This window comes from Peromyscus leucopus, chromosome 1, assembly GCF_004664715.2.
Source record: "Peromyscus leucopus breed LL Stock chromosome 1, UCI_PerLeu_2.1, whole genome shotgun sequence".
Taxonomy (NCBI): Eukaryota; Metazoa; Chordata; class Mammalia; order Rodentia; family Cricetidae; genus Peromyscus; species Peromyscus leucopus.
The window spans coordinates 14,559,458-14,583,655 of NC_051063.1; the positions used below are offsets into that span (position 1 = coordinate 14,559,458).

The 24,198-nt window shown below is 38.6% G+C and overlaps 1 protein-coding gene across 1 annotated transcript in view; it reads right to left on the minus strand.

The window, feature by feature from the left end:
* Nucleotides 1–4,446: 4,446 nt before the first annotated feature.
* Tmc1 (transmembrane channel like 1) overlaps nucleotides 4,447–24,198 on the minus strand; it is a 120,977-nt gene continuing 101,225 nt past the window's right edge. The window contains exons 14-19 of the mRNA XM_028895250.2: nucleotides 22,451–22,518; nucleotides 17,254–17,493; nucleotides 13,322–13,447; nucleotides 9,759–9,837; nucleotides 9,605–9,656; nucleotides 4,447–4,639 (exon numbers count right to left, since the gene is read on the minus strand). Of these exons, the coding sequence (XP_028751083.1) occupies nucleotides 4,617–4,639; nucleotides 9,605–9,656; nucleotides 9,759–9,837; nucleotides 13,322–13,447; nucleotides 17,254–17,493; nucleotides 22,451–22,518 (588 nt within the window). The 3' untranslated portion in view covers nucleotides 4,447–4,616. The remainder of the gene's footprint in view (nucleotides 4,640–9,604; nucleotides 9,657–9,758; nucleotides 9,838–13,321; nucleotides 13,448–17,253; nucleotides 17,494–22,450; nucleotides 22,519–24,198) is intronic.

Genomic DNA, 24,198 nt, shown 5'->3' on the forward strand with positions numbered 1-24,198 from the left:
ACCTGTTGCCTTTATATGCTGCTCCCAGGATGGCAGGCTGGCGTCTCCTCCAGACTTCCACCTCCCAGCCTCTCCTCTCTATTTGTCCTGCCTATCCCATACTTCCTGCCTGGCTACTGGACAATCAGTGTTTTATTTATACAGAACGATATCGACAACAGATACTCTTATGACAAATTGGTGTGTTTTTTCTCATATCTGAAGTAATTAATGATATCTAGTTTTCTTTTCAGCTCATCCTCCTTACTCCCTTAAAAGTTATCTGTTGTCTGTGCAGAATATTTTTGTTTACAAAGAAAAATTCTTTCAGAAAATGGACTATGATAATGAGGCTCTCCAGATATGCCCACCTGGGGCTCATGGACTGCTGTAACACAGGATAGCTCTTAATGTGACCAACAAAACATAATAAACTTACTTTAAAAGTTTTTGCATTATTTTTAGTAACTTGTGCTACTAAAAATAATTCATGTGTAACCATGGATTTTGTAGATGACAGTGTCATGTCACATTATACTGTCAAAATTAGACATGGGTGTGGGGAGATGATTGAATGGGTAAAGTGCTTGTTGCAAAACCAGAGGACATCAGCTTGAATTTCAATCTGAGTTCAAAGGCTCTGAAGGCACATACCTGGGTAGGTGGAGCAGTACATGTCAATAATCCCGGCACTGGAAAGGCAGAGACAGGAAAATACCAGAAGCTAGCTGGTCAGCAAATTTGTGAGCTCCAGATTTAGTGAGAGACCCTTTCTCAAAAGGTAAGGTGGAGGAGACACATATGAACGCGAGCACATTCCTACACACACGCATACAAAATAAATTTTATTTTATTTTAAAAACAGCAGGACAAGCCTGGTTCTGATCCAGTGCTCTTTTTCTCTCCAAATGGTATCGGCCATGATGAACTAACTGATAAATCTGGTCAATTATTCTCAAAGACTCTGTGTTTAATTACAGCTTCCGAGTTTTACCAAGAACATGAATATTCCAATCTGCTCTGAGGATGCCATTTTCCCCTGTTTTCTTTTTTGGCAAAATTTCCTGATGGCCCATCAGGACCTCCAGAGCCTGCATAGCCTGTGAATTCAACTAAAACATTGGACACACTGTGATTCACTTGAGGTGACCAGATAGTAATCTGTTATGCTATAAATTACTTTATGACTTCATTTAAATTTAAATCATTTCTGTTGGCTTGCCAACAGAATGTTCTGGAAGTAATTTACCTGATATCTGCCAACATGGGGAAGAGAAAGATCACAGTCATGACTCCTAAGGTTTTCTTTTGAATGGTAATATTCACCAGAGAAATGTGGCCTTTGTGAATAGTGACAATACAAAAACATCAGCATAAGAAAAGTTAGAAAGTCTATCTGTCTTATTTGGGGAAATAATTTTGAACTAGTTATGTTTAACAATAAATAGATGTTACACTTAAGACAGAAATGTCACTATCACCAAATGCTTTACATATCAATGAAGTATGAAAAGTATGCCTATACGGACAGAAATTTGGCTTTGTTAGCAAATATAGATAATACTTGATTTCAAGCAGTGCTTGAGAGTTGGTGTGTAACCAAAATGATCCCACTTGACCTAAACTTAAGACTCTTAGAAACTCAGATAGTTCCTGAAAGGAGCACTTCATGTAGCCACAAATAAAACATCATCATGAGAGAAATTCAGTGGCTTCAAAATAAATGCTATAAAATAGCAAATATTTTGAGTAATAAGAGGTAATATAAATATAGCAATAAATTTAAACTGTCTTGAAATATGAATACATTGATATAAAAGTCTATACACAGTGCTTCTGCAAAAAAAACTGTTCTAAAAGGATGTAAACTTAAAGTTTGCATGTAATATTAAAATCTAAACCTACAACTCTGAAATAGTAGAACCAATTAAGTTACAACATTATTGAGTAGTTTGTAGTCATTGAAGTATTTTGAAATATTTTCTATGGCATTAGTATGTTAAGAGAAGAAGCAAATCGAAACTAGATATACTTTGTTATCTAAACTTTTTTTTCTCAAAGTCTTCAAAAAACTTAAGTGTAGACATGCAGAGAACTAAGAACACCAGCCAAACTCATTCTTAATCCTCTCATATTTGAATCTTGCTGTATTACCCTTTTGGTATATGTATCTGGCCCTAAGTTTTGTGGGGATCTGTTAGAATAAGAAAACAGTTCAGCTGAACATTTTGTTAAAATAAATCCATGGATATCGATTAAATTATATGCCCCTGTGAGCAGAGGAAATCATTCAAGTAGAGTGTTGAAGTGCAGTTTATTTTTTCAAGCAGGGTAAAGCTCTCCAGATAAAGTTATTTTGTGTATATTTATCAGAGATTTTTTATTCCTCTCAGAAAATTTGTAGTCTAGATTTTTGCTTCCTTGCCATAGACATAGGAAGAATACAGAAATAAACTCTAGATGTTTAAGCAGCTGATTGAACAGTGTTCAGAACAGCTTTGAATCAAGAATTTGCTGCTCCAGACCCTTGTCTAGGAAGTCAGTCATTCGGTCATGCTTCAGTAGCTCTCTGAAGACTGAAAGATTACAGTTTCTAAAAATGCTTAACTTAAAACAGGAGAATGTGTGCTTTAAAAACCTGAGGTTAATTTTTAATACATGGAAAGACTGAATGTTTGTAAGACTAAAATAGTTTCTAAAAGTATGCTGACTTTAGGAAAGGAACATCCTTAAAAATGAGCTTCTCTTCATTCTTAAGAAGTAGATCTAGAGCAAGGGCAACATTCACTTCTGAATTTGGTGACACAATAAACTGATCCTCTGTATTACCACACAGTACATGAACAACCCTTGTAGAAATCAACACTATCTTTATTTAATCATCTGCATTACAGTCTAATGATAACAAAAGCCTGGCAGAAGTTTGTCCATTTCTTACATCAGAGGAACATTTTCCATGCATCTAACATAAGTTTTTTCCTTCATAATGCAGCTGCTATAAGTCAAATTGATTCAATTTAATTAACAAGCATTTATGCAGTGCCCACCTGTGCACAGCACTGTATGAGACATATAACAGAGTAAGAAGATATGATCCCTGCTCCTAAAGAGCTACAGTCTAGATAGGAAAGATTAGCCATGAATGCAAGAAAATTGGTATAATTGGTATAGATGCTACAGTGAGGATACAGATGCAACATTCTAAGGAATCCCATTAGGAGAGTGACATGATTGGGAATACATGCTAATCTGGACAACGCAATTGGAGGAAATGAGTCAAGGATTGGAGAACAGTATGACCATTACACATCCAGTAGAAGATGGAAGAGGAGTAGTTAAGTCAAAAGTCCCAAGTCAACTGCAGGGATAGAGATTGCCTCAGGTCTGGGAAGGGATGGTGTGAGCTACAGGTTACAGCCCAAGATGAGGAGAGCATTGAGTGCTATCGTTCAGTGAACTCAAACTTTAGACAAACATAATGTTTAAACAAGTCTACAAATTAAAGCTCCAACTAAAGGCATTTTTCCCTAATCTCAACAAAAAAAAGTAGAGAACAAACACAGACTACAACAATCGAATTTCATGGATGATCACTGGAGGTTAAATGAGGAGACTCTGACTGGAGATCAGTCATTTGTGCTATCTTCTTTTGTTGAAAACATAAAGGTCCAGTTTGTCTAAGACCCTCATGCCTCCTTATGATGATAAACTATTGTTAAGCCAGCACTGCAGGAAATATCAAATGACATGTAACATTTCTCCTAAAAGGCTTCTTTCTTATCATACTGAATCCAGCTATAAATACAAAGGTGCTGGGCATATGTGAGTGCTGATGGGTAGGAAGATAAAAAAGGGGGGAAGGATGTTATGTTTTTTTTTTTTCTTGGTTTTTTCGAGACAGGATTTCTCTGTGTAGCTTTGCGCCTTTTCCTGGAACTCACTTGGTAGCCCAGGCTGGCCTTGAACTCACAGAGATCCGCCTGGCTCTGCCTCCCGAGTGCTGGGATTAAAGGCGTGCGCCACCACCGCCCGGCAGGATGTTATATTTTTAAGGTGAGCCAATTCTCTTAAAATTAAGATTATATGACATTTATATAGGTAAGAAAGACATCAACTCTATCATATCAATGAATTCATAAGAAAAAGCATACACACAAAACAGTGAGTCAGTAAATGATCACAGTGAGTATTTCATGCAAATAGTTCCAAATTTAGTGGGAAAATGGTGCTATTGTATCCCCACTCCCAATTTAAGAAACTAAACAGACAGGTGAGAAGAAAGTCCATATGAAGAAATACTGACTTTTTAAAAAGTATCGTATCAATTATACCCAGTAATTTATATCACTAGACCATATCCCCACTTAAACTCAATCTGTTTGAGAACATGTGGGGGAATAAAGAGAGAAAGCATCATAACCCAGAGAAGCACATAATATGCTGAGATTCTTCTTGCTTAAGGAGAGCTGATGATCCCTTGATAGATGGTCGTGACTGTGGCCTTGATGACCCATCAGTGGTAGATCACAATGCAGCCATTCCCCAATGCTAGTCCCCTGGCTCTTCCTGTCATAGCTCACTACATTCAAAAGGGGAAGTGAAGAGTGCTTCTGGACCCCCAAGGATATTTGACAAAGTTATTGGCCACCAGCAGCTGCAGCTGTTTAAAACGAGAGAGAGAAAGAGAGATGAAAAAAAGACACATGAAAATTCAGCTCTCAGTGCACATAATGATTCTAAATGGGGTAGTTTAAAATCTATTATCTTTCCAAATTTGTTCTACTTTACAACAATATTTGGAATCTTGTAGTCAAAATATCTCTTATCATTTTACAAAGTTCTCATAAGTTCTAGAGAAAGAAAAAAGAAAGTGATACTTATTTGGTACATAATTACTGTTTATGCAATAAATATAGAAATCCATTTCTTTTTATTTTTCAGATAAAAGAGTTTCTTTTGACATTAGATACTCATTACACATTTCTCAATAACTATAAACATTATGGGAACCAGATAATTATCATGTTGTATATTATATCATTATTTTAAGCAATAAAGATAATAGTAAGTCTTAACTAGAATGTGTGTCATAGAAATCAAGACTTTTCACTCACAATTTTAAAAACTAATCTGGTAAGATTAAATTTCATAGAAGCACTATCAGGGTGCTTTTAAACTCTCATCTCTCAATAAAACAAGGCAATGCTCATCAATCCCCTAAGGCAAACTGCGTCCCAATGGGCAAACATTCTCCAAGTAATTGTGTGGGTTAACCAGAATCATTCTGAAGAAGAATAAGTTCACTGCCCTCTCAGCATAGGATATTTGCCTAGACTGTGAAGATGAGTTCAATGGATTGAACAAACAGAACCTTTGGGAGGGAGTGTGAATGTCTTCCATGGAGGAGGGATCAGGAGTACAAGTGATTTGGGGACTAGGAAAACCAATAGGTAAATGAGAGACTTGTCAGTCTAAACAAACAAATCTTAAACCAGTGGAGGGGAGAAAGCGGTGAGAAACAATAGAATTTACACAGAAAAAAATCTCTAAAGATACAAAAGTTGGCAGAAACAGTTCCTTCTAGAAATTTAAAACCAAGGTAAGGATGGGGTTTCAACTATCTACAATGCAGTTAGAAGATGGATGGGGAGGAACAAGGTGATGCATTCCAGTAATCCCAGGATTTAGAACCTGAAGTCAGGGGTGGCAAGTTCAAAACTCAAGACCAGCCTTGAGATACCTAAGAAGTTTGAGACCAGTCTGAGCCATGTAATGAGACCCTATGTCAAAAAAAAAAAAATCAGAGCCTCAGATTAATTTCCCTTCTTAGTACCAATGTATAATTTCTCATACTGCCAGAAGATTGATGGACTTTCTTTTTTTTTTTCCTGGAAAAAGTAAAACAAAGATGTTCAATGTCTAGAACACGGAGTACCATAGTGAAGACCATATGAATGATTTATAATCTTGAAGTTGAGACCTACATCCTTTTCTCCCCATTTTGCTAGGTTGATGTTTGGTGATGACTCTTCTGGGACATGTAATATTCCTGGGAAGATAAACCTAAAGATACTGACATGGGCGTTCATGGAGGTCTTTGCCCACTCCCCATATATACACTCAGAAGATACAAACTTACTTTGTACCTTGGATGTCAGGAGACACAGACAAGCTGAGGAAGGTTGTAATGGTGACCAGTGCCAGAGGAAGACAAAGTAGCGTAGGGAAAAGAGACTATAAAAAGAAGGAAACTTCAAAAAGAGGAATTAGTATTTTCATGAAGATAAGACATCACTGTCTTTGAGAAGAATGGGATGCCATTTAGACACTAAGATGATTTGGCAAAAGTTAAGTTATGGTGGCTGAAGTGAAAAGAATAAAAGAAATTTTGAAAATTAAAGCAAAAGGACAGAACATAAAAAATAAATGGGAATTAAAAAATAAACCAGTCCAAGATGCCACATATTAGGAATTCCAAAGTAGAAAATGGATAGAAAGAAATCACTAACAAGTAATTCAAGAAAATTCCATGTAGTTAAGGAGCTCCAGTTTCCAGAGTGGTGGGGGCCCCTTTTATGCACATAACAGAGATAGGATGTGGAAAAGTGCAATTGGATGAGTAGCAGAAATTTTGACATTGAATTGGTGAAATATAGAAAATTATTAATGTTGAGAAAATTAGTATGGGTAATAATGATATTCCAACCCAAACAAGTAACATGGGCTTAGAGAGTAGATGTAAAAAGAGCCAAATCCTTCTTTGCATTGGAATCAATAATTAATTGATAATAAAAGGAAGAGGTAAAGAAACAACAAAAATGTGCAATTTGGAGATGAATACTTTAAGAACCAAGTGAGAGACCTGAGAAGTTTGTCTTGGTGTAGTTGGGTTTGGAAGCTGAGAACTGTGATGATATATTGTGTCCCCCAATATATTATGTACCTTAATAAAACTTATCTGGGGTCAGAGAACAGAAAAGCCACTATATTAAACATAGAGGTTAGGCAATGGTAGAACACACCCTTAATCCTAGCATTCTGGAGGCAGAGGTCCATTGGATTTCTGTGAGTTCAAGGCCACACTGGAAACAGAGCCAGGCATAGTAGCACTCATCTTTAATCCCAGCACTGGAGATCTCATGTCTTTGCTTGGGAAGGACACACGCCTTTAATCCAGGAAGTGATGGCAGGAAGCAGAAAGGAATATAAGGCATGAGGACCAGGAAGTGGAGTCTTTTAAGCTTTTAGACTTTAAAGCAGCAGTTCAGCTGAGATCCATTTAGGTGAGAACTCAGAACTTTCAGTCTGAGGATTTGTGGAAACAGGATTGGATTAGGAGTTGTCCAGGAGAGGTTGGCTGTGGCTTGTTCTGCTTCTCTGATCTTTCAGCATTCACCCCAATATCTGGCTCCATTTTTTTTTTGCTTTTTTATTATTATTATTAATAAGACTGTTTAGCAATTCATCTACAGACAACAGGACCCAACTGTCTAGAAGAAGCGAAGGGGGCTGTTTTTGTAAGAGTTCATAATCATGCACATCTCTGCAGTACTCCTATGTAGCACTGGTTAGGAAAAGACTAGTCTGCAAACAGTACATCACTGTCGTCAATATGGGCTTCTCATGATTGATGTTGCATTTCTGCATGCTAGGAGAAAAAATGTATTTTTAAAACTTTAAGCTTAAAGGAGACAAGAGACCAATCTCTTGAGTCATGTTCTTTGGGACCATCCAGCATTTCCTCCCTTTTCTTAAACTGATGGGCCCTCTTCAGTGCATTTTGTGTGCATCAGGAAGCTAAACAAGCCTATCTCCTGGAATAAGCCTTCACCGGCTGCAGCCACCCACTATACTCTTGGCTAGATCCAGTTACTGGGGCGCGGGGGGGGGGGGGGTGGGCTCTATGACCCAAGTGGGCTAGTCTAAAATGAGAAGATCCCACAGATTTTCAAGGAAAGATATTCCCTTGCCATTCTCAGGAAGCTATTCAAAGTCAAAGGTCAGTTTTCTTGGTAGTTAATCTAATGTGGGCAAGGACTTGGAGGTGGATCCAGTCCTACCATGGTGCAAATCAGCTGCAGTGAAAGCAGCCTGCTCTTGATTGATTCACATGGAAGTTGGCTCAGTGCTGAGCAGATTCTAAGTGAAGGACTTAAAGTGCAAACTGTGGCTGATTGATGATTCAGACACGTGATCCCAGCTACTTGGGAGGATGAAATGAGAGAATGGCAATTTCAAGGCTACCTGGGCTGCTACATCGTGAGTTTAAGACCTGCCTGGTCAACTTAGACCTTGTTGCAAAATCTCAAAAAAAGACAAAAAAAAAAAAAAAAAAAAAAAAAAAAAAAAAAAACAGTTTGTAAGAAAGGAAGCATGGAATTTCAGCTCAATGACAGATTTTGCCCAACAATTACAAGGCCTTGGAGTTTTAACCTCCAGTTCAGCAAAACAAAAACCAAGTGCTCTGAAGCTCTACAGGGTCTTATTCATGTGGGTTAGTAAGTATCTCTTCTTAAAATTAAATTGATTTGAGTTGAATATTTTCAAAGTTACTTACAAAAGATTAAAAGTTCTACTACTAGGAAGAATTTTAAAGTTAGGAATGAAGTTGTAAATAAAGTTAGGAAAGTTGGAAAAGATTTTCATTCAAGTTGCCATAATTGCAGTGGTGGTAGAGGTGGTGGTGGTGGATCAAGACCTATCATTAGTTTTTGTCAATAAAAGTATCCCTTCTTTGAGTAATGGTGCACTGCCTTATCTGCATGGCATTAGGTCTAACCTCCCCACCACAGATACACAAATCTTAGTTGTAATAGTGTTGAATAGTGATGGTAAATAAAACGCCTTTATGCCCAGTACATTTGCAATTTATTTTCCAGAATATTTACAGCACGTAGCCTGTTACATCTTTGAATGCAGGCACTCAGCAGTTGGAAGGTCAACTGTAGTTTAAACATTGAAGAGGTTTAGAAAGAAGTATAGCCAGCCTGCTAACAAACAACTACAATCCTAGTTGTTTGGTAGGCCAATGTCAGAAGTTTGCAAACTCAAGGAAAGCCTTGGCTAAGAGTGAGTACAGGGCCAGCCTTGGAAACACAGCGACAGCCCCCACCAAAATAAACAAAGAAATAGAGGTCTGAGGACGAAGTTTTGTAGTACAGCATTAGGTTGACCCTGGCATCAATCCTCAGTGCTAAGAAAATAATTAAAAGTGAAAGGTGCCAAGAACAGAAAACACTTTTAATGGTGAAGATGGTGAGTTGAGAAGTGGATTCCTTTGGTACCATCCCAGTTTTCCCAATTATAAAACTAGTCAAAATAAGCCCTAAGGCATTTGCTATTTGCACATGACCAGAAGGAAGCATTCATCATTTTCTGTCAGGTATTAAGGTCACTTTTTCATCGGTGCTCCAAAGTTTACACTGTTGAATTTTTCCATCCTTTTTTCTAACCCCCTTCCAAGGAAGAGAAACCAACCCCTCACTTAGATAGAAGCTTGGGAAGATCTGAAACAATGGATGGTGGGAATCATGGGATAAGCTGCAGAAGGCCATCAAATGCCTCATGTGGAGAAAGAAAGAGTACACTCTTAGGGTCATAAAACAAACAAAAACACATCTCCAACCTGCTCGAGCAGCTGCCATTTTCTTGTTTCGCATTTTGTTCTCCAAAGCTTGCTACACAATAAAAAAGGAAAGAAGACTACATTCAGATTTCTTCTACTTGACATTGGTAAAGATATTATAAAACATATATGTATATATTAAATTATATTGTACCATTTTCATCTTCTTTTTTAGATCCAGATTTGCTGCTTTCTGGCCCTTGGCGGTAGCATTGAGATAATAGATGGTCAAACTAAAATCAAAATTAAAATAGAATAAAATAAAATTGATAGCATTTCTCAGTTTCCCATTACCCTGCTTAGGACTATATTAACCAATACTAGCATGAAATTGGATATAAGGTACTTTCTATCCAAAAGGTGATGTTCTGCATGGAAGACCTGAGGTCCAGAGAAGTAAACAGGTGTACTTAGAACCCACGTCTGGAGATGCACATTGACTTAGAGAGAGGCTAAAGCAAGAGGATTTCGTGTTCACTGGATAGGCTACATTGCAAGTTCAAGGCCAAATAAGGAAACTCAGTGAGAGCTTGGGGCTATAGCAGCAGGTCACTTGTCTAGCATGAGTAAAACCATAGGTTCCATCCCCAATATCACTGAAATAAAGTGTAGTTTAAAATTATACAATGACTGTGGTGAAGCCAGAAAGTTGGCCCAAAGGTTTCTGATCCGCCACCTAGTATGTATGCCATCTGCAATTCCACAAGGCCAATATTAGCTTCTTGGAAGTGTATTATCATCAGTTTAAATTCTAATTACAGCTGCCTTATGAAAAATGACAATGGCAACAATGAAAACGGCAGGTCTGCTGAAGGTTCATACCTTGAACTCACCATTTCGCCTTTAGTCTTGACAACCAAGAATGCAATCCTCAAGGACATACCTTCATTAACATGGATTTTTCCCCATAGTACATTTGCCTTTCTCCCTCCCTCCAAAAAAAAAAAAAAAAACTGTTTCACCAAGGAATAACTTTGGATTTTAAATGGCATTTACATTCCTAGAAAAAGCAAATTCCAGCTCAACAATTCTAACAAAATAAATATCCTCATTTTCTTTTTGGGCAAAATGAACCAGCAAAGGGGAGCTGTAGTAAAAAGGAAAGATGGCTGTTGCTGGCCTCGCTACAAATAACTGGAGATTAAACACATTCTCTCTGCCCACCCACATGCCAGAGTATATCCTTTATGAGCCATCTGGTGTTGGCAGCATAATTATTGACACACTTTAGTTGGGTTTATCTCTTATGTGGTTAGCTAGAGTTTGCCTGAAATTACATATATGAAAACATCTGGGGCAGCATCTGCCATGAAATTGTGTGTGTGTGTGTGTGTGTGTGTGTGTGTGTGTGTGTGTGTGTAGAACAAGAATTTTCTTGGAAAAGTCTCGACATAGGTGAATGTTAATTTCTCTTTCACAAATCATTTTCAGTTCTGGGATTCCCTATGCATCTTAAATGAGTGTGCCTCACGTATATTTCCTTGCCTCACATTCACTGACAGCACTTACAGAAAACTAACCTAAATGCTGTTCAAATACTGAAAACCATCCAAGTGGATTTAATATAATCTACTGGGAAATTCAAAATGTTTCTAACCTTCTCTAATTAATGGTAATAAAAATCTAAGCCAATTGTTGGGGCCCCTTAAAGAAGAACGTGAGACAAAGGAGTTTGGGGAGAAAATCAATAGTAAACTGCAATCTGGATTTTTAAGTCTGCAATTTAGAGCAAAATCCACCCCTTTGAGCACGTCTTTTTAACCCTCATGCTGCTGCCTTCCCTCAGTGTCAAGGGCTGTGAAACTATGGCTCACACATCAGTGTCAGCACTCCAGAGTGCTTTCTTTAGTCCCTGAACCAAGAGTGCTCTTTGTATCTTTAGATGTTTAGGTCATGACCAGTTTTGTCTCTCTTCCTATACTATCTACTTCTGGATCTTTAGGAGTATGGCCTGAGTCTGCCAGACCTGCCGAGTTTTGACCATTGGGCCATAAGTGTCCCAGGATAGCTACAGATGTATAGCTACAGATGTGTAGTCTACAGTGTCATGTTGCAGTGTCAACAGTTTTTGGACACCCTTGAACCATTCCCAACAAGTGACTTTAAGGCCTTCAGAGAGTCCCACGGATTCCAAACTTTGTTAGTGCAGATGAGCAGAGGGAACCAAAACAAGAGGGAGTCTGTGCTGCACTGATCAACACTTCACTTGGAGCAGACCATCCCTGTGCTAACGACAATGTGATTAATACAGCTATTTCTTATGACTATTTTGGTGAAAATCAGTCACTATAGGGTACCTAAAACAACAGCAGTATAAATTCCTGATGTAGTGTGGTAGATTTTTAGACAGGCATTCCAATAGTGTTGTCTTTTTGTTTAAAAACAAATCTTATAGCAAATTACAAATGTAGTAGCAAGGGCCGCCCTTTGTGGTCTGTCTGTCTGACTGTCTGTCTGTCTGTGTCAGACAAGATCTCATCTGTACTATTAAAGAGATTTGGAAAACAAAGGCCACAGGATCCTTATTGACATGTTCTCAGAAACCACATTCTCAAGAAATTGTGGATAAAGAAAATCAATTCAAGGGCCATCTGGTGATTGATGCTTCCAACACATATAATCCAGAGACTAATTCTGATTCTTAATAAGGTTCTACGATGTGTAACAGTAATTTTTGTTACTGTTAAATTAGCTCTGAGTTAGTATCTCTCGCACATAAAAGGTGTTGGCAAGTAAAGGTGTAGACACTGAATTTCCTGGGAAGGGTCTGCCTGTGTCCCATCTCATTTAGGAATGAGCATGTCAGTCATGTTTGTTAATTTATGAAAGTGAAGATGGCCTTGTTCTCACCACTTTCTGTGACTATGACCATAAAAATGGCCATGAGGAATGGTCACGATAACTGGGTCAGCATCCAGCTTTTTTATTTCAAGCCAGTTGAAGTTCAGCTCTAATTTTTGTTCCTTTCACCTTTAAGTTCAATCTTCCACAACAACCTTGTGGGTACAGCATCCCTGGAAGTAGCTTCATACATGTTGCTCTTGACCTAAAACAGCAGTTATTCCAGATTTTTCTCATTAAAAGGGGCTGGCAGGTGAAAAGGAGAGTGTCTCTCTTAGTTCTTCCAGAATATGAATATTTTGTGCTGCTGAAGCCCCAAGTGAAGGGAAAAATAGGAACAAAATCCTTCTGCTAAACGTCCTTTCGTAAATCCCTCTGACTTGGCAGGGATAATCTAGAGTAACTGGGAGACGCTCTGCTCCTCTGATTCTGTTACTATGGATGCATAGTTATTGACAGCCCTCTAAGAAAAAAAAATAATGGGGTAATCTTTAATGCTCCTTAGGCCTTTAGCCCTAAAATATAGCCTTGAGGGTTCCCAAGGGGAATATTAACACAGAGGCTCATCATCTCTGTATTCACAGCCATCTGCTTTATGGAGCAAGAGGTGGGGGCCGTGCTGGGAAGGGAAACTCAACATGCTGATTAGATTTAGCATTTAGCATTTATGTTTCCCTTGCTTTAGCTGTTTACTGATAATTATTTTGGTTACTTGGGAACAAATCTTATAATCCCAGGGAGGCAGGGACTGACGCAGATGGCTGTGAATCGCATCCCGCAGGAGCAGAAGATGGCTCGCATCATTCAGCGCCCACCATCATGTCGTCAGGATTGGCTGGGAAGGGACTCAAATGGAGCCTGAGAACAAACACATACACCATCACCAGAATGACAGCAATGACCAGGCCGGGGTTAGAAAGCTGCCTCAGGATCTTCGCCATCCAGCTCGGGAAGTCATGTTCCAGGGTCTCACCGATGACTTCGAACATCCTGTTTTTGCCACTGGTGGTGGTAGTGGGGCGTTGAATTTAAAACAAAGGTAGAAAATATGGTTACAGTGAGATAAGTAAATATTTCTCCAACAGTGCATAGGTTCTCTTGTGGGTTAAGGATCTGATAGTAAGATGTACATCTAATACTCTGACCGCATCTTGTTAACAGAAGAGTTATAATTTGAGCAGAGCAGCCCTGTCCCAATACACGTGCAGAGCAAAGCACTTAGGAAAATTACTCACAGCTTCAGAAGAATTTTTAATATTCTACCTCTAAATTTTTGATTGAATGGTATTTTATGTGTGGCAAATAAATCGCTCCCAAGGCAGCTGCTCTGAGAGGAAGCTCTCTCTGAACTCAGTATGCAGTACACTCAGTTTTTAATTGGCTTTGGACATGAACACAAGAAACAGACTGGTGGAATAAAATCTACAAATAATCCAACATCTCATTCCACACCACTGCTGCTGCTCATTGCCCATCAGACTTCTTTTATCAGAGATCTAAACCGTCAGCCACACTCCTGAAGGAGGAGTCCTTCACCCTCAGGTCTCTGATGCTGGACAGCTCCCAGCAAAAACCAGTGAAGGGTTTAGGTTCTAGGAAAATCAGCTCCTCTGAACTAGAAGAGAGAGAGAGAGAGAGAGAGAGAGAGAGAGAGAGAGAGAGAGAGAGAGAGAGAGAGAGAGAGAGAGAGAGAGCAGAATGTTTTAACTTAGTGTGGAGTGTCTAGAATTAGTGAACTATTCATAGTGCCAAGTTACTTCCTTTGAATATGTATATTGATCCTACTATCAAATAGTGAATGTTGTATTTCACAGAAAAGCAAAATAGGCATATTTTCAGTTTAAAAGTTAGTGTAGTATTATATATGTCTACTTTTGGTTTTTAATCTTTTTTTAATAAATTGTTTTATTAAGAGATTTTTCTATTCCTTTTACATACCAACCACAGATTCCCTTGTCCTTCCTCCTCCCACCCCTCAGTCTTTCCCCCCAACCCACCCGCCATTCCCACCTCCTCCAAGGCAAGGTCTCCCATGGGGAGTCAATAGAGCCTGGTATATTCAATTGAGGCAGGTCCAAGCCCCCCCTTTCTGCACCAAAACTTCGCAAAGTGTCTCACCATAGACACTAGGTTCCAAAAAGCCGGTTCATGCAGTCAGGACAGGTCCCAATCCTACTGCCTGGGGGCCCCCTATTTTAATCTTTTAATATTTAAACAAAATGGATATGTTCCACAATTCCCAGATCAGATGGAGTTTTTTCCCCACTTCGGATTGGGCTAATACTGTCTTTCAACAGGCATGGTGTGACCCCAAGTAGTTATCAGATCATGGATTATAGTATTTTCCTTTACAAAGGACACATAAGAGCTGACACATAAAATCTAACTGTGAGTAACTAATTGTGATAGTAATGTCAAGCACTGTGCTCACTGTTACAGCCCCGCATTCTTTAGTGTATAACCTCAGATTGAGACCTCTGAACATGAACAAACGATCAAATGCCAAAATGTTTGGTGTTATTGTTTTAGGTCTTTGGGAATATGAGCAGTATATAATTGCCAAATATTTCTAAACTTTTAAAGTTATATAGGATGATTGTTTTGCAGGAAGAAAAATATAAAATTGCTACAATATAAGGAGAAGGGTAGGAGAAACTGAAGAACTATAAACTATTTGGAATTATTGATGAAGATGTGAGGAGGCTATCGAATGGGAGGAAACATGGCTGAACAATTAGAAATATTTTCTTCATACTGTTATCAAAGAAATAGTTTTTTAATTACCAACAGTTTAAATTAAATCCCTTTAACAACAGTTTTAACAATCTTCTAGAAAACTTAGCAGGATGTGCTGGAAAAGCTCATCAATCTGTTTCTTTGGATAGAGGAGTGGGCTGTAGACATCTTAGCTCAAAACACACCAGTAGCCTGAGAACAACAAGACAGCACTAGTGTCCTCAAATTCAAAGCTGAGGACAAAATTCTAGTTCCATATTAACCTCCTTCAGATTCACGGTTGCTGGTTTGCTGCCCAACCAGGCACCAGATGTGGTCGAAAAGCCTTCCCTCAGCAGGAGGGTAACACCTCAACACCCAGTTCCTAAGGGTAGCAAACCATAGGAAATGTGATTCCTGGCCTCATTCTAGAACACAATAGCCTTTCTGAACCTTGGAGTGAGTGTTGGGGAGGCAGGCCCAGGGGTTTGTGTGGGGGCAAGGGTTAAGCATTGGTGTGCTCCCAAAGAAGGAAGCTGCAGGAAACTAATTGGAAACAACATACCACTTTCTGATACTCCACTGCAAACATGCAATACTTTCTGATCTCAGAATAATGCTATTCATAGCCATTTCATCTAAATGTGCCAACCAGAAATTCATGGTAAAAGTCACACACTATGCCATTCTTGCCATCTTTTGTTTGCCAGTAAAAATCAGTGTTAAGTTGGTATTGCTGAGGAATCCAGGAAGCCAGAAAGCCAGAGGGAATGCAACTTAAGAAGCTAAAATTGTACAATCATTGCATGTTTCTGCCCAATAATTCAAGTCTGAATCCAACTGTGTCATGACCCAGCTTAGCATTTACATTCCCCTCACTTTGCATAAAAGAGCAAAGGTTCTTTCCGGTGTTTTGCTGGGGAGGAAGAAGATCAACTTCCTAGTTCAAGGTAAAAACATCTTTAAAGTATACCTTAGATATAAAATCACATGGGTAAGTTTCAGTTAATGGAAGGCTTTTCAAGGGCTTATTGTTTGAATTTTGCTTTCAGATTAAGATGTCAGCTTCAAGACTGCAATTTCCTATTTAGTCTCCAGATGTCACTGTCTGCATTATTTATTTCAGCCTACTTGCCAACAGATATGTGAGCATATGTATGCTTGCACATGCACACACAGTGTACAAGCAGACGCATAGAGAAAGAGACAGATGTGCACGGCTTATCAGTTTCAGTTTCCTGAGTCTGATAAACACCAGCTAATTCTGAACTATTGTCAGAACAATAACTGAGGCAATTATTGGTGTGAAAACATGCCCCTTTTATACTTAGTCTTAGGCAACAAACCTTCCTACGAGAAATCTCTCGAGTGTGACAGCACAAAGGGAAAATTCTATTTGACCATTAGAGCATTGCATCTGGCATTTAGAAGGCTTCCTGCCTTCACCATCTCTTCACATCAAATGCATGCTGACCAGTAACAACCTGTACAGGTAACTGGGGGACTCATGATAGGCTCATGAGTAGCTTTGAAGGAAGCAAAGCTAATTCCTGAATTTTGCTTACTGATTGAGTAACCCATAGGTAGAAACCAGATGTGGAACTAAGGAGCATTCCAATTTTCAATTCATGGAGTCCTTTTGGATACAATGTATAAAACTCTCTTTCAATGTGCATCGTTATTTAATAATGATTCCACTTCTTACTTAATAGGTGGGAAATCTCTTTTCTTAAGGTCCACATGAAATCTAACCATATTCATGTGTGGATAGGATGATATTATAACAGCAGGCAAATACTCATGTCTAGACTAGTATAGTCAAGTGTTGCTCTTGGCTCTCCCCAATATGGAAACAGCAGGACTCAGTATCTATATTGTATCCTTACAGAATATTTTCCCTTTATGACTCACAAGTGAGACAATAGATGGAAATTGCCTGAGATGCTCCATGTCACATGATGACATGAGTACCAAAGAATCTCTTTTCGACCAATGACAAATGTCATGTTTGAAAAGCCTGTACAATGAATAGCCATTCCCACTTCAAACCCAAATGAATACTATGCTCAAGTCAAATCAGAAATACAAGAGACCTGAAGGGCCCACAATCAAAAGATGGTGGGAGGGAGACGATCATGTACAGGACGGGCATGGTGGACAGGAAGAGGATGAGCAGCAGCATGCCAAGGTAGAAGTTGTTTGATCTGGAAGCTTTAAAGACTCTGGCCTCTGGGACATTGCAGCACATCACAGCCCAGCACTGGAAATACATGGATGTGTGGAGTCGGAGGATGTTGATACCTGGAAGGCTAGGGGCAAAGAAGGAGCCCATCCTAGAAAAGAATCAGAACACTGCTCAATTTCAAGTCCATCACCAAATTGCACACATTCTGCTCATTTTACATTGCTCCTATTACCAAAATCAAAAACCATGTTGCTAGACACAATCATAAAGGCTTTATCTATAAATAGTCCTGACAACCCTACTCCCACCTTCTAAATATGTTTTACCATTTCCCCTTTCTAGGAGTATTTTATGTAATTATCCCATAGAAATTGTCATAAACTAAATCTGTTTCATTAGCAAATGCAAAAACCAAGAGTAAACAAATGTTACAATTCTTTTGCTTCCTTATTTCTTCTGTTGTTAGTAAACTCAATTCTCTCCATTATTCCTATCACCGACTAGCATATTTCAAAATAGAAGTTTTCAAATGAGAGACCTTTAAGGGCTCCTATTCTGTTCAAATAAACTGTACATTTAGGTTAGTCACCTTTTCTGAAGATAATTGCTGCTAGTGAATGAGAAAAATGTATTCTAATGCTATTTTATCTTCATAGTAATTATGTTGCTTTAGAGCTTATGGGAGAGATATTGATATCTAACATTATAATGCATTCATTGAAATCCATTTAAATTTAGTTGTTATTAATCTAGAAAATACACTCATTTGTGCGTCTGACTTTTAAAAAGTTCTGTAAAATATTATTTTGAACTGAAACTGCTTAGGTAATGTTATTTTTACTTGATGTCTTAGTTGGTCATTTCAGAAAAAAATAATTTCGGTTTAGTTTGAGGAGAAAGCTCATTTGCACAGTAATGTGAGCTTCAATATATCAGTTTAAAACCAAAAAGAACTCTGTACTTATTTTATACATAGAGGGGAGCCCTATTGTTTAATTGTCCCAACTATAATAAGGCCGTTAGAAATTTAGTTTTAATAGTTTGTACTTCCTTAGTGCACATCATATCTGTTTAACTAAGTGTGATATCTTTCCATTGTCAACCTGACACAAGCTAGTATCAGCTGGGGAAAGAATGTCAACGAGGGATTGTGGTGATGTTTTGTGTATGATCTAACAAATAAAGCTTGTTGAAAAATCAGAGAAGCAGAGCAGCCAACCACTAGTTCTTCCTTCTACGAAATCCTCAGCCAAAAAGAGCCCTGAGGTCCTTTCTCCTCCTGCCTTATATTCTGCTCTCTGTCCAGTCATATATCAATATCACTTCCTGTATCCACCTCTCTAGTGCTTGGATTAAAGGCACAAGACCTTAAATGCTGGAATCAAAGGTGTGTGCCACCACTGCCTGGCTCTCTTTCTCTTTTAGTCTGGATCAATCTTGTGTAGCTCAAGGTGGCCTTAAACTCATGGAGATCCGTCTGCCTCTCCCTCCTGAGTGCTGGAATTAAAGATGTGTGCTACCACTACCTGGCCTTTATGGCTAACTAGTGGCTGCCTTTGCCCTCTGATCTTCAGGAAAGCTTTATCTGTTAGATCACAAACAAAATATTACCACAAGGGACTGTTCAGATCAGGTTAACTGGTATGTCTGTGGAGAATTATCTTAATTACATTTATTAATTTAGAAAGACCTGCCCACTCTGGGTGGCACCATTCCCTAGGGAAAGAATCTTGAATTAAAGTAAGATGAGTACATGTATTTATGTATTCATTCACTGTTCTCTGCTTTATATTATAGATGGAATATGACTAGCTTTTTCAAGTTCCTGCTACCTTGACATCCCTGATATGATGGGCTGTCACATTCAATTGTGAGCTATAAGTCATTGGTTCTGTAAATTTCTTTTGTCAGGGTATTTTAATCACAACAGGGAGAAAAACTAAGAAACTAAGTCAATGACAATTCTGTATTCTAAAGAGACATTTTTAAGTAGGAAAAAGAAGTTATCTTATTGCACTTAAACCATCCTAAAGTTAATGCTTTCCTTTGAAAAGTGAAAGCTTACCACAATTTCAATTATCTTGTTTGTAAGATGCCAAGCAACAAATCCAAATGATGTCACAATGAACTGACTGCAAACTTTGTAAGAAGTTATTTTTTAATGGGAAGATAGATTTTAAAACATCACTGTGTACCTTTGAACACATCACTGTGTAACTAGCAAGAGAGAAGTTGGCACTCAAAAAAGAATAAGTTACCAATTGTCCCAGTTAATTAGAATTACAAAGCTTAGCACCAAGGGCTGATCAGGTCCACCTTGTTCTAAAACTCAGGGTTGTGTATGTCACTTGTTAGGACCGATAAAAGATGATTACTTATAAGATACCTCTGTGCTGGGTGAAAAATTTATCAGTCCTATGTGGTTGTGTGTTCTTCTCTTCCACCTGCCCTGAGAGCAATGTTCCAGGTAGAGGCTATTCCATCAGTAAACATCTCTAAAGTAAGGATAAGCAGGGGATCAGAGTGCTCCCTCAGCCCATACCAGATATTTTATTTTTCTAAGTTGTGAAAATGTGAGGTGTTTTGTTTCATTTATGTACAATCCAAGTCCACGACAAAAATTTGCACACAATTCAAAAAATCTAAGTTTTCCTAAAACTACCTACCTTTGTGTGTGTGTATACATGTATACACAGGTTATATGTAAATGACTTATAAGACTAGAGGAATGTCCATCATAGAATCTTGCCTCTTTCCCTATAATCCATTTGTGGTGGAATGTGGGATAGTTATGTTAGGCATAATTATGACTTGATTATTGTTTTCATTTGGAAGTTAAGCACAATGTAAGGAGATATGATTGTGTGTCAATTTGACAAGAAGTGGACTTCTGATGAATACTCTTGATTGCCAACTTGACTACATTTGGAAGTAACCAAGACCCAAGCAACTGGGCATACCTATGAAAGATTTTTCTTGGTTGGATTATTTGAGCTGGAAGACCCAGGGTAAACCTGCATCATTTGAAATCAGAAGATCCGCCTCAAATCTGGGCCACACCTTCTGGTGGCAGCCCATATGAAAAGAACATAGAAGGAAGCTGTGCTTTCTGTCTGCTTGCCCTCACTCTCACTGGCAAGTTCATCCATCCTGAGGTATCTTTCCCTGGTGTTAGAACCTACTTCTTTGGAATTCCAACATTAACTGAAAACTTCCAACTGTATAGGACCTCGCTGAGACTCCAGCACCAGATTGGGACTGCTAAGACATCCAGTCTCATGGCCTGAACTCTCACTAGATCTTTGGCCTTTCTGTCAAGAGACACCTGTTGCTGGACTACTCCGACCACAGCCTGTAAGCCACTCTAAAAATCACATGTATGTGTATTTCATTCTATTAGTTCTGTTCCTTAGAGAACCCTGACTAATACAATAGTTATACAATAATTTCAAAAGAAACATGGACATGATGAGCACATGATTTGACAGGCATAACCTAGAAAAGCAAGTCCTGGCACAATAATGCCTCAGTCTTAATGGTCACCTCATCTTGGTTTGTGACTTATAATCAGCTCATCCCACTAAGTCCCTTACCTAGACTTAATGCCATCATCTGTCAGCTAAAAACATCATTACACCATCTTAGCTTCATCAAATGACTTTCTTCTAAGATGATAAAAGCAAAGGGAAGCATTTTTATTTGGCCTGTCTTGCTGCTCCAGAGTCATACATCTATCACATAAATTACTCCACCCCGAACACCTGAGAAAATGAGGGGAGAAAGGTGAAGATGCTTCTCCTCTGGGAGGTAAAAAAGATCAGAACCCATAGGAGCTGCTCCCTCACTCTGCTGCGCCTGTGAGTACTCAGGTAAGTCCCCCTTGTCATTCTTCCCTACATGGAGACAAAGGATGTGTTGTACTCCTTAGCGACTCTCTGGGCACGGGAGCCATATTTTCAAAACACAGAAAGTAAGGGAGGGACAGGAATTACATTCTTAACCATGTCTGACCTGACAGCCAAGAAAAATATTTGTATATTTTGTATTATTCATACTGGTTCACCTGTGGAGGCAGAAATTCTACAGGTCCCATTGGAGGAATGATGGAAGCTTGGGAGTGACCCTTACTTTACTGAAGCAAAATGGCTTTCCTGTTTGCAGAGGGCTCCAGCCTCTATCAACATTCATTGGGTCTAATGATTCTGATCGACAGATTTGAATGATATATGAAGCTAATTTAAAAAAGAAACACCAGCTGAAGCTATCCTGGCCCGTGTGATAGGACGGTGGTGTAGTTAGTACAATGCTGCCTTCAGCACATGTCCCTAGGAAGACAAAATAGCTTGACTGTAACTGCCTGTGGGTTGGAATGCTCAGCAGAGAATGACAGATTCTAAGACACATCATCCCCAGATGAATTGCATGCTGTGATTCAATTTTTAAAACTCAAAACTGGCTTTCACTCTATCAACTTATCATAACCTGTCAGAATTTAGAGTGAAAATGCCTCCACTTAATAGAAGATATGACAATCTTTTCACATCAAAATAAAAATTCCCTTGTGCAAATGGCCCTGTTCAACACATTATGAAGTGAAGATCTTATTTTTAACTTGAACTTCCTAAAATAATGTTATATCTAGATCTAGAAGCTGCTGGATTTGGTAAGATTTTTTTTAAGTTATCAAATATGCTTTTAGTGTGCTTAATAGTGACAAGAAAATGTTATCAGGTTTTTTTTTTTTTCCCAAAAGTCATGTACAGCAACATAGCTCATTCCTTACAGGTGCTAATGTGATTGACCATTGATGAGTGACAGTTTCCTGTTAAGTCCTGGTGTGACAGGATGTAAGAAGAGAATCTTCAAATCAGTCCAGCAGAAAGAGCACAGACTCCCAATTTTTTTTTGAAGGAGAACTCTGCCAAACAGGCTGATGATTTAAAATATGGAAAAATTAAGCTTTCCACACCATCCATCTCTACCTAGGAAAATAAAGAGCTAGAATCCACAGAATGGGGTCTTCTCTACACCTAGCTTCAATTCCTTCTACAGCAATGACCTTGGATACTTTCCCTATGTGCTTAAATATCCACCAGCTGACATACCAGATCATGCCTTGGTTGAAGATCAGAGCGAGGACATTGCCACTGATGTCAAATTCTGTGTATGAAGGCTAAAGAAAACACACACATGCTTGGTTAGCATTTCAAACTGAAAGCAATCAGCAAGTGGCTTTACATCAAAATACCTAAGCCCACTACTCCCCTGCAACAACAGTAGCAGAATAATAACTAGAATACATAGAACGAGAAGGATGTAATGCTTTTTAATATACAAACACTCATTTTCAAAGCCAGTCATAGGGCTGGCAAAATGGCTTCATTGGTGAAGGTGCTTGCTGCCAAGCATGACAACTTGCATTCAATCTTGAGGCCCACAGGGTAGAAAGAGAAAAAAAAAAAACAGCAACAATAACAAAAATCCCTTAACCTGTTCTCTGACCTCTACACATGTGTCCATGGTATGTGTGTGACATCCCCAAAAGACAGTATGACAGAGCACTCACTGTCTTCTACCTGAATGACGAAAGTAAAAACTGAATCCTAATCATTAGAAACAGATTAACAATACATTTTAAAGGCTTTCACAATCCCACTTTCTCTGATCTGGTAAGTCTACTTGTAGGAATTTGTCTTAACAATGTTATCTGAAATGCTGATAAATTTTAATGAGGAGTGATGGAACCATTTATGTGACTAGCATTAGATACATACAATATACTTGTACCATGATAGGTTGTTGCTGATAACTTTGGCCAGTTTGGAAGGCTATTATATCAGTGAAAACTGTGCTCTAATATTAAACAAAGATATATTGGTCTACTGTTTATTATATTCATGTATTATTCTTTTTTTAAGATTTATTTATTTATTATGTATACAGTGTTCTGTTTGCATGTATCCCTGCAGGCCAGAAGAGGGAGCCAGATCTCATTATAGATGGTTGTGAGCCACCATATGGGTGCTGGGATCATGTATTATTCTTTAAGAAATCCTGTGTAGAACTGTAAGTAGAAAAAAGACCAGTAAGTCATCAGCAAATGGGAATGACACAGAGATTTTTTTTGTTTGTTTGTTTTTTTTTTTTTTTTTTGTTTTTTGTTTTTTGTTTTTTTTCGAGACAGGGTTTCTCTGTGTAGCTTTGCGCCTTTCCTGGAGCTCACTTGGTAGCCCAGGCTGGCCTCGAACTCACAGAGATCCGCCTGGCTCTGCCTCCCGAGTGCTGGGATTAAAGGCGTGTGCCACCACGCCCGGCTGAGATTTTTATATTTAACATTTTTCAACAAAAATGTGAATTAACTTTACAATAAAGTAAATATAGAAAGAAAAATACAACAAAATATAGAAAATACTTAACCGAATGCCCAGTTGCCATGTCATAAACAACCCTGTCCAGCTCAGGGCAGCAGCTCCAAGCTGCTCTTGCTTTAAGGCCACCCAGTAGTATTGCAGTAGACACCTGTCCAAGGGCAACCCAGCCAAAGGCTTCCTGGTAGTACATGAGCTGTCCTATTAGGAAAGCTTCTAAATCAATGGACTTCATACTAATTAGCATGGTCAATACAATTGGCTCCTTCTTCATTTGAGATAGAGAATTCAGGGTAGAGTAACAAATTGAGCATAGGAATTAAGGGGGCTAGGAAGAGTGCATGAGAGAAACACAGAGTGTGGCAGGTTCCTAACAACAGTGCAGATCCTACTCTCTTCAGCCCCAATAACAACTCTATCCCTCAACATATGCATACATACATAGATATATATACATTACACACATACATATAAATATACACATA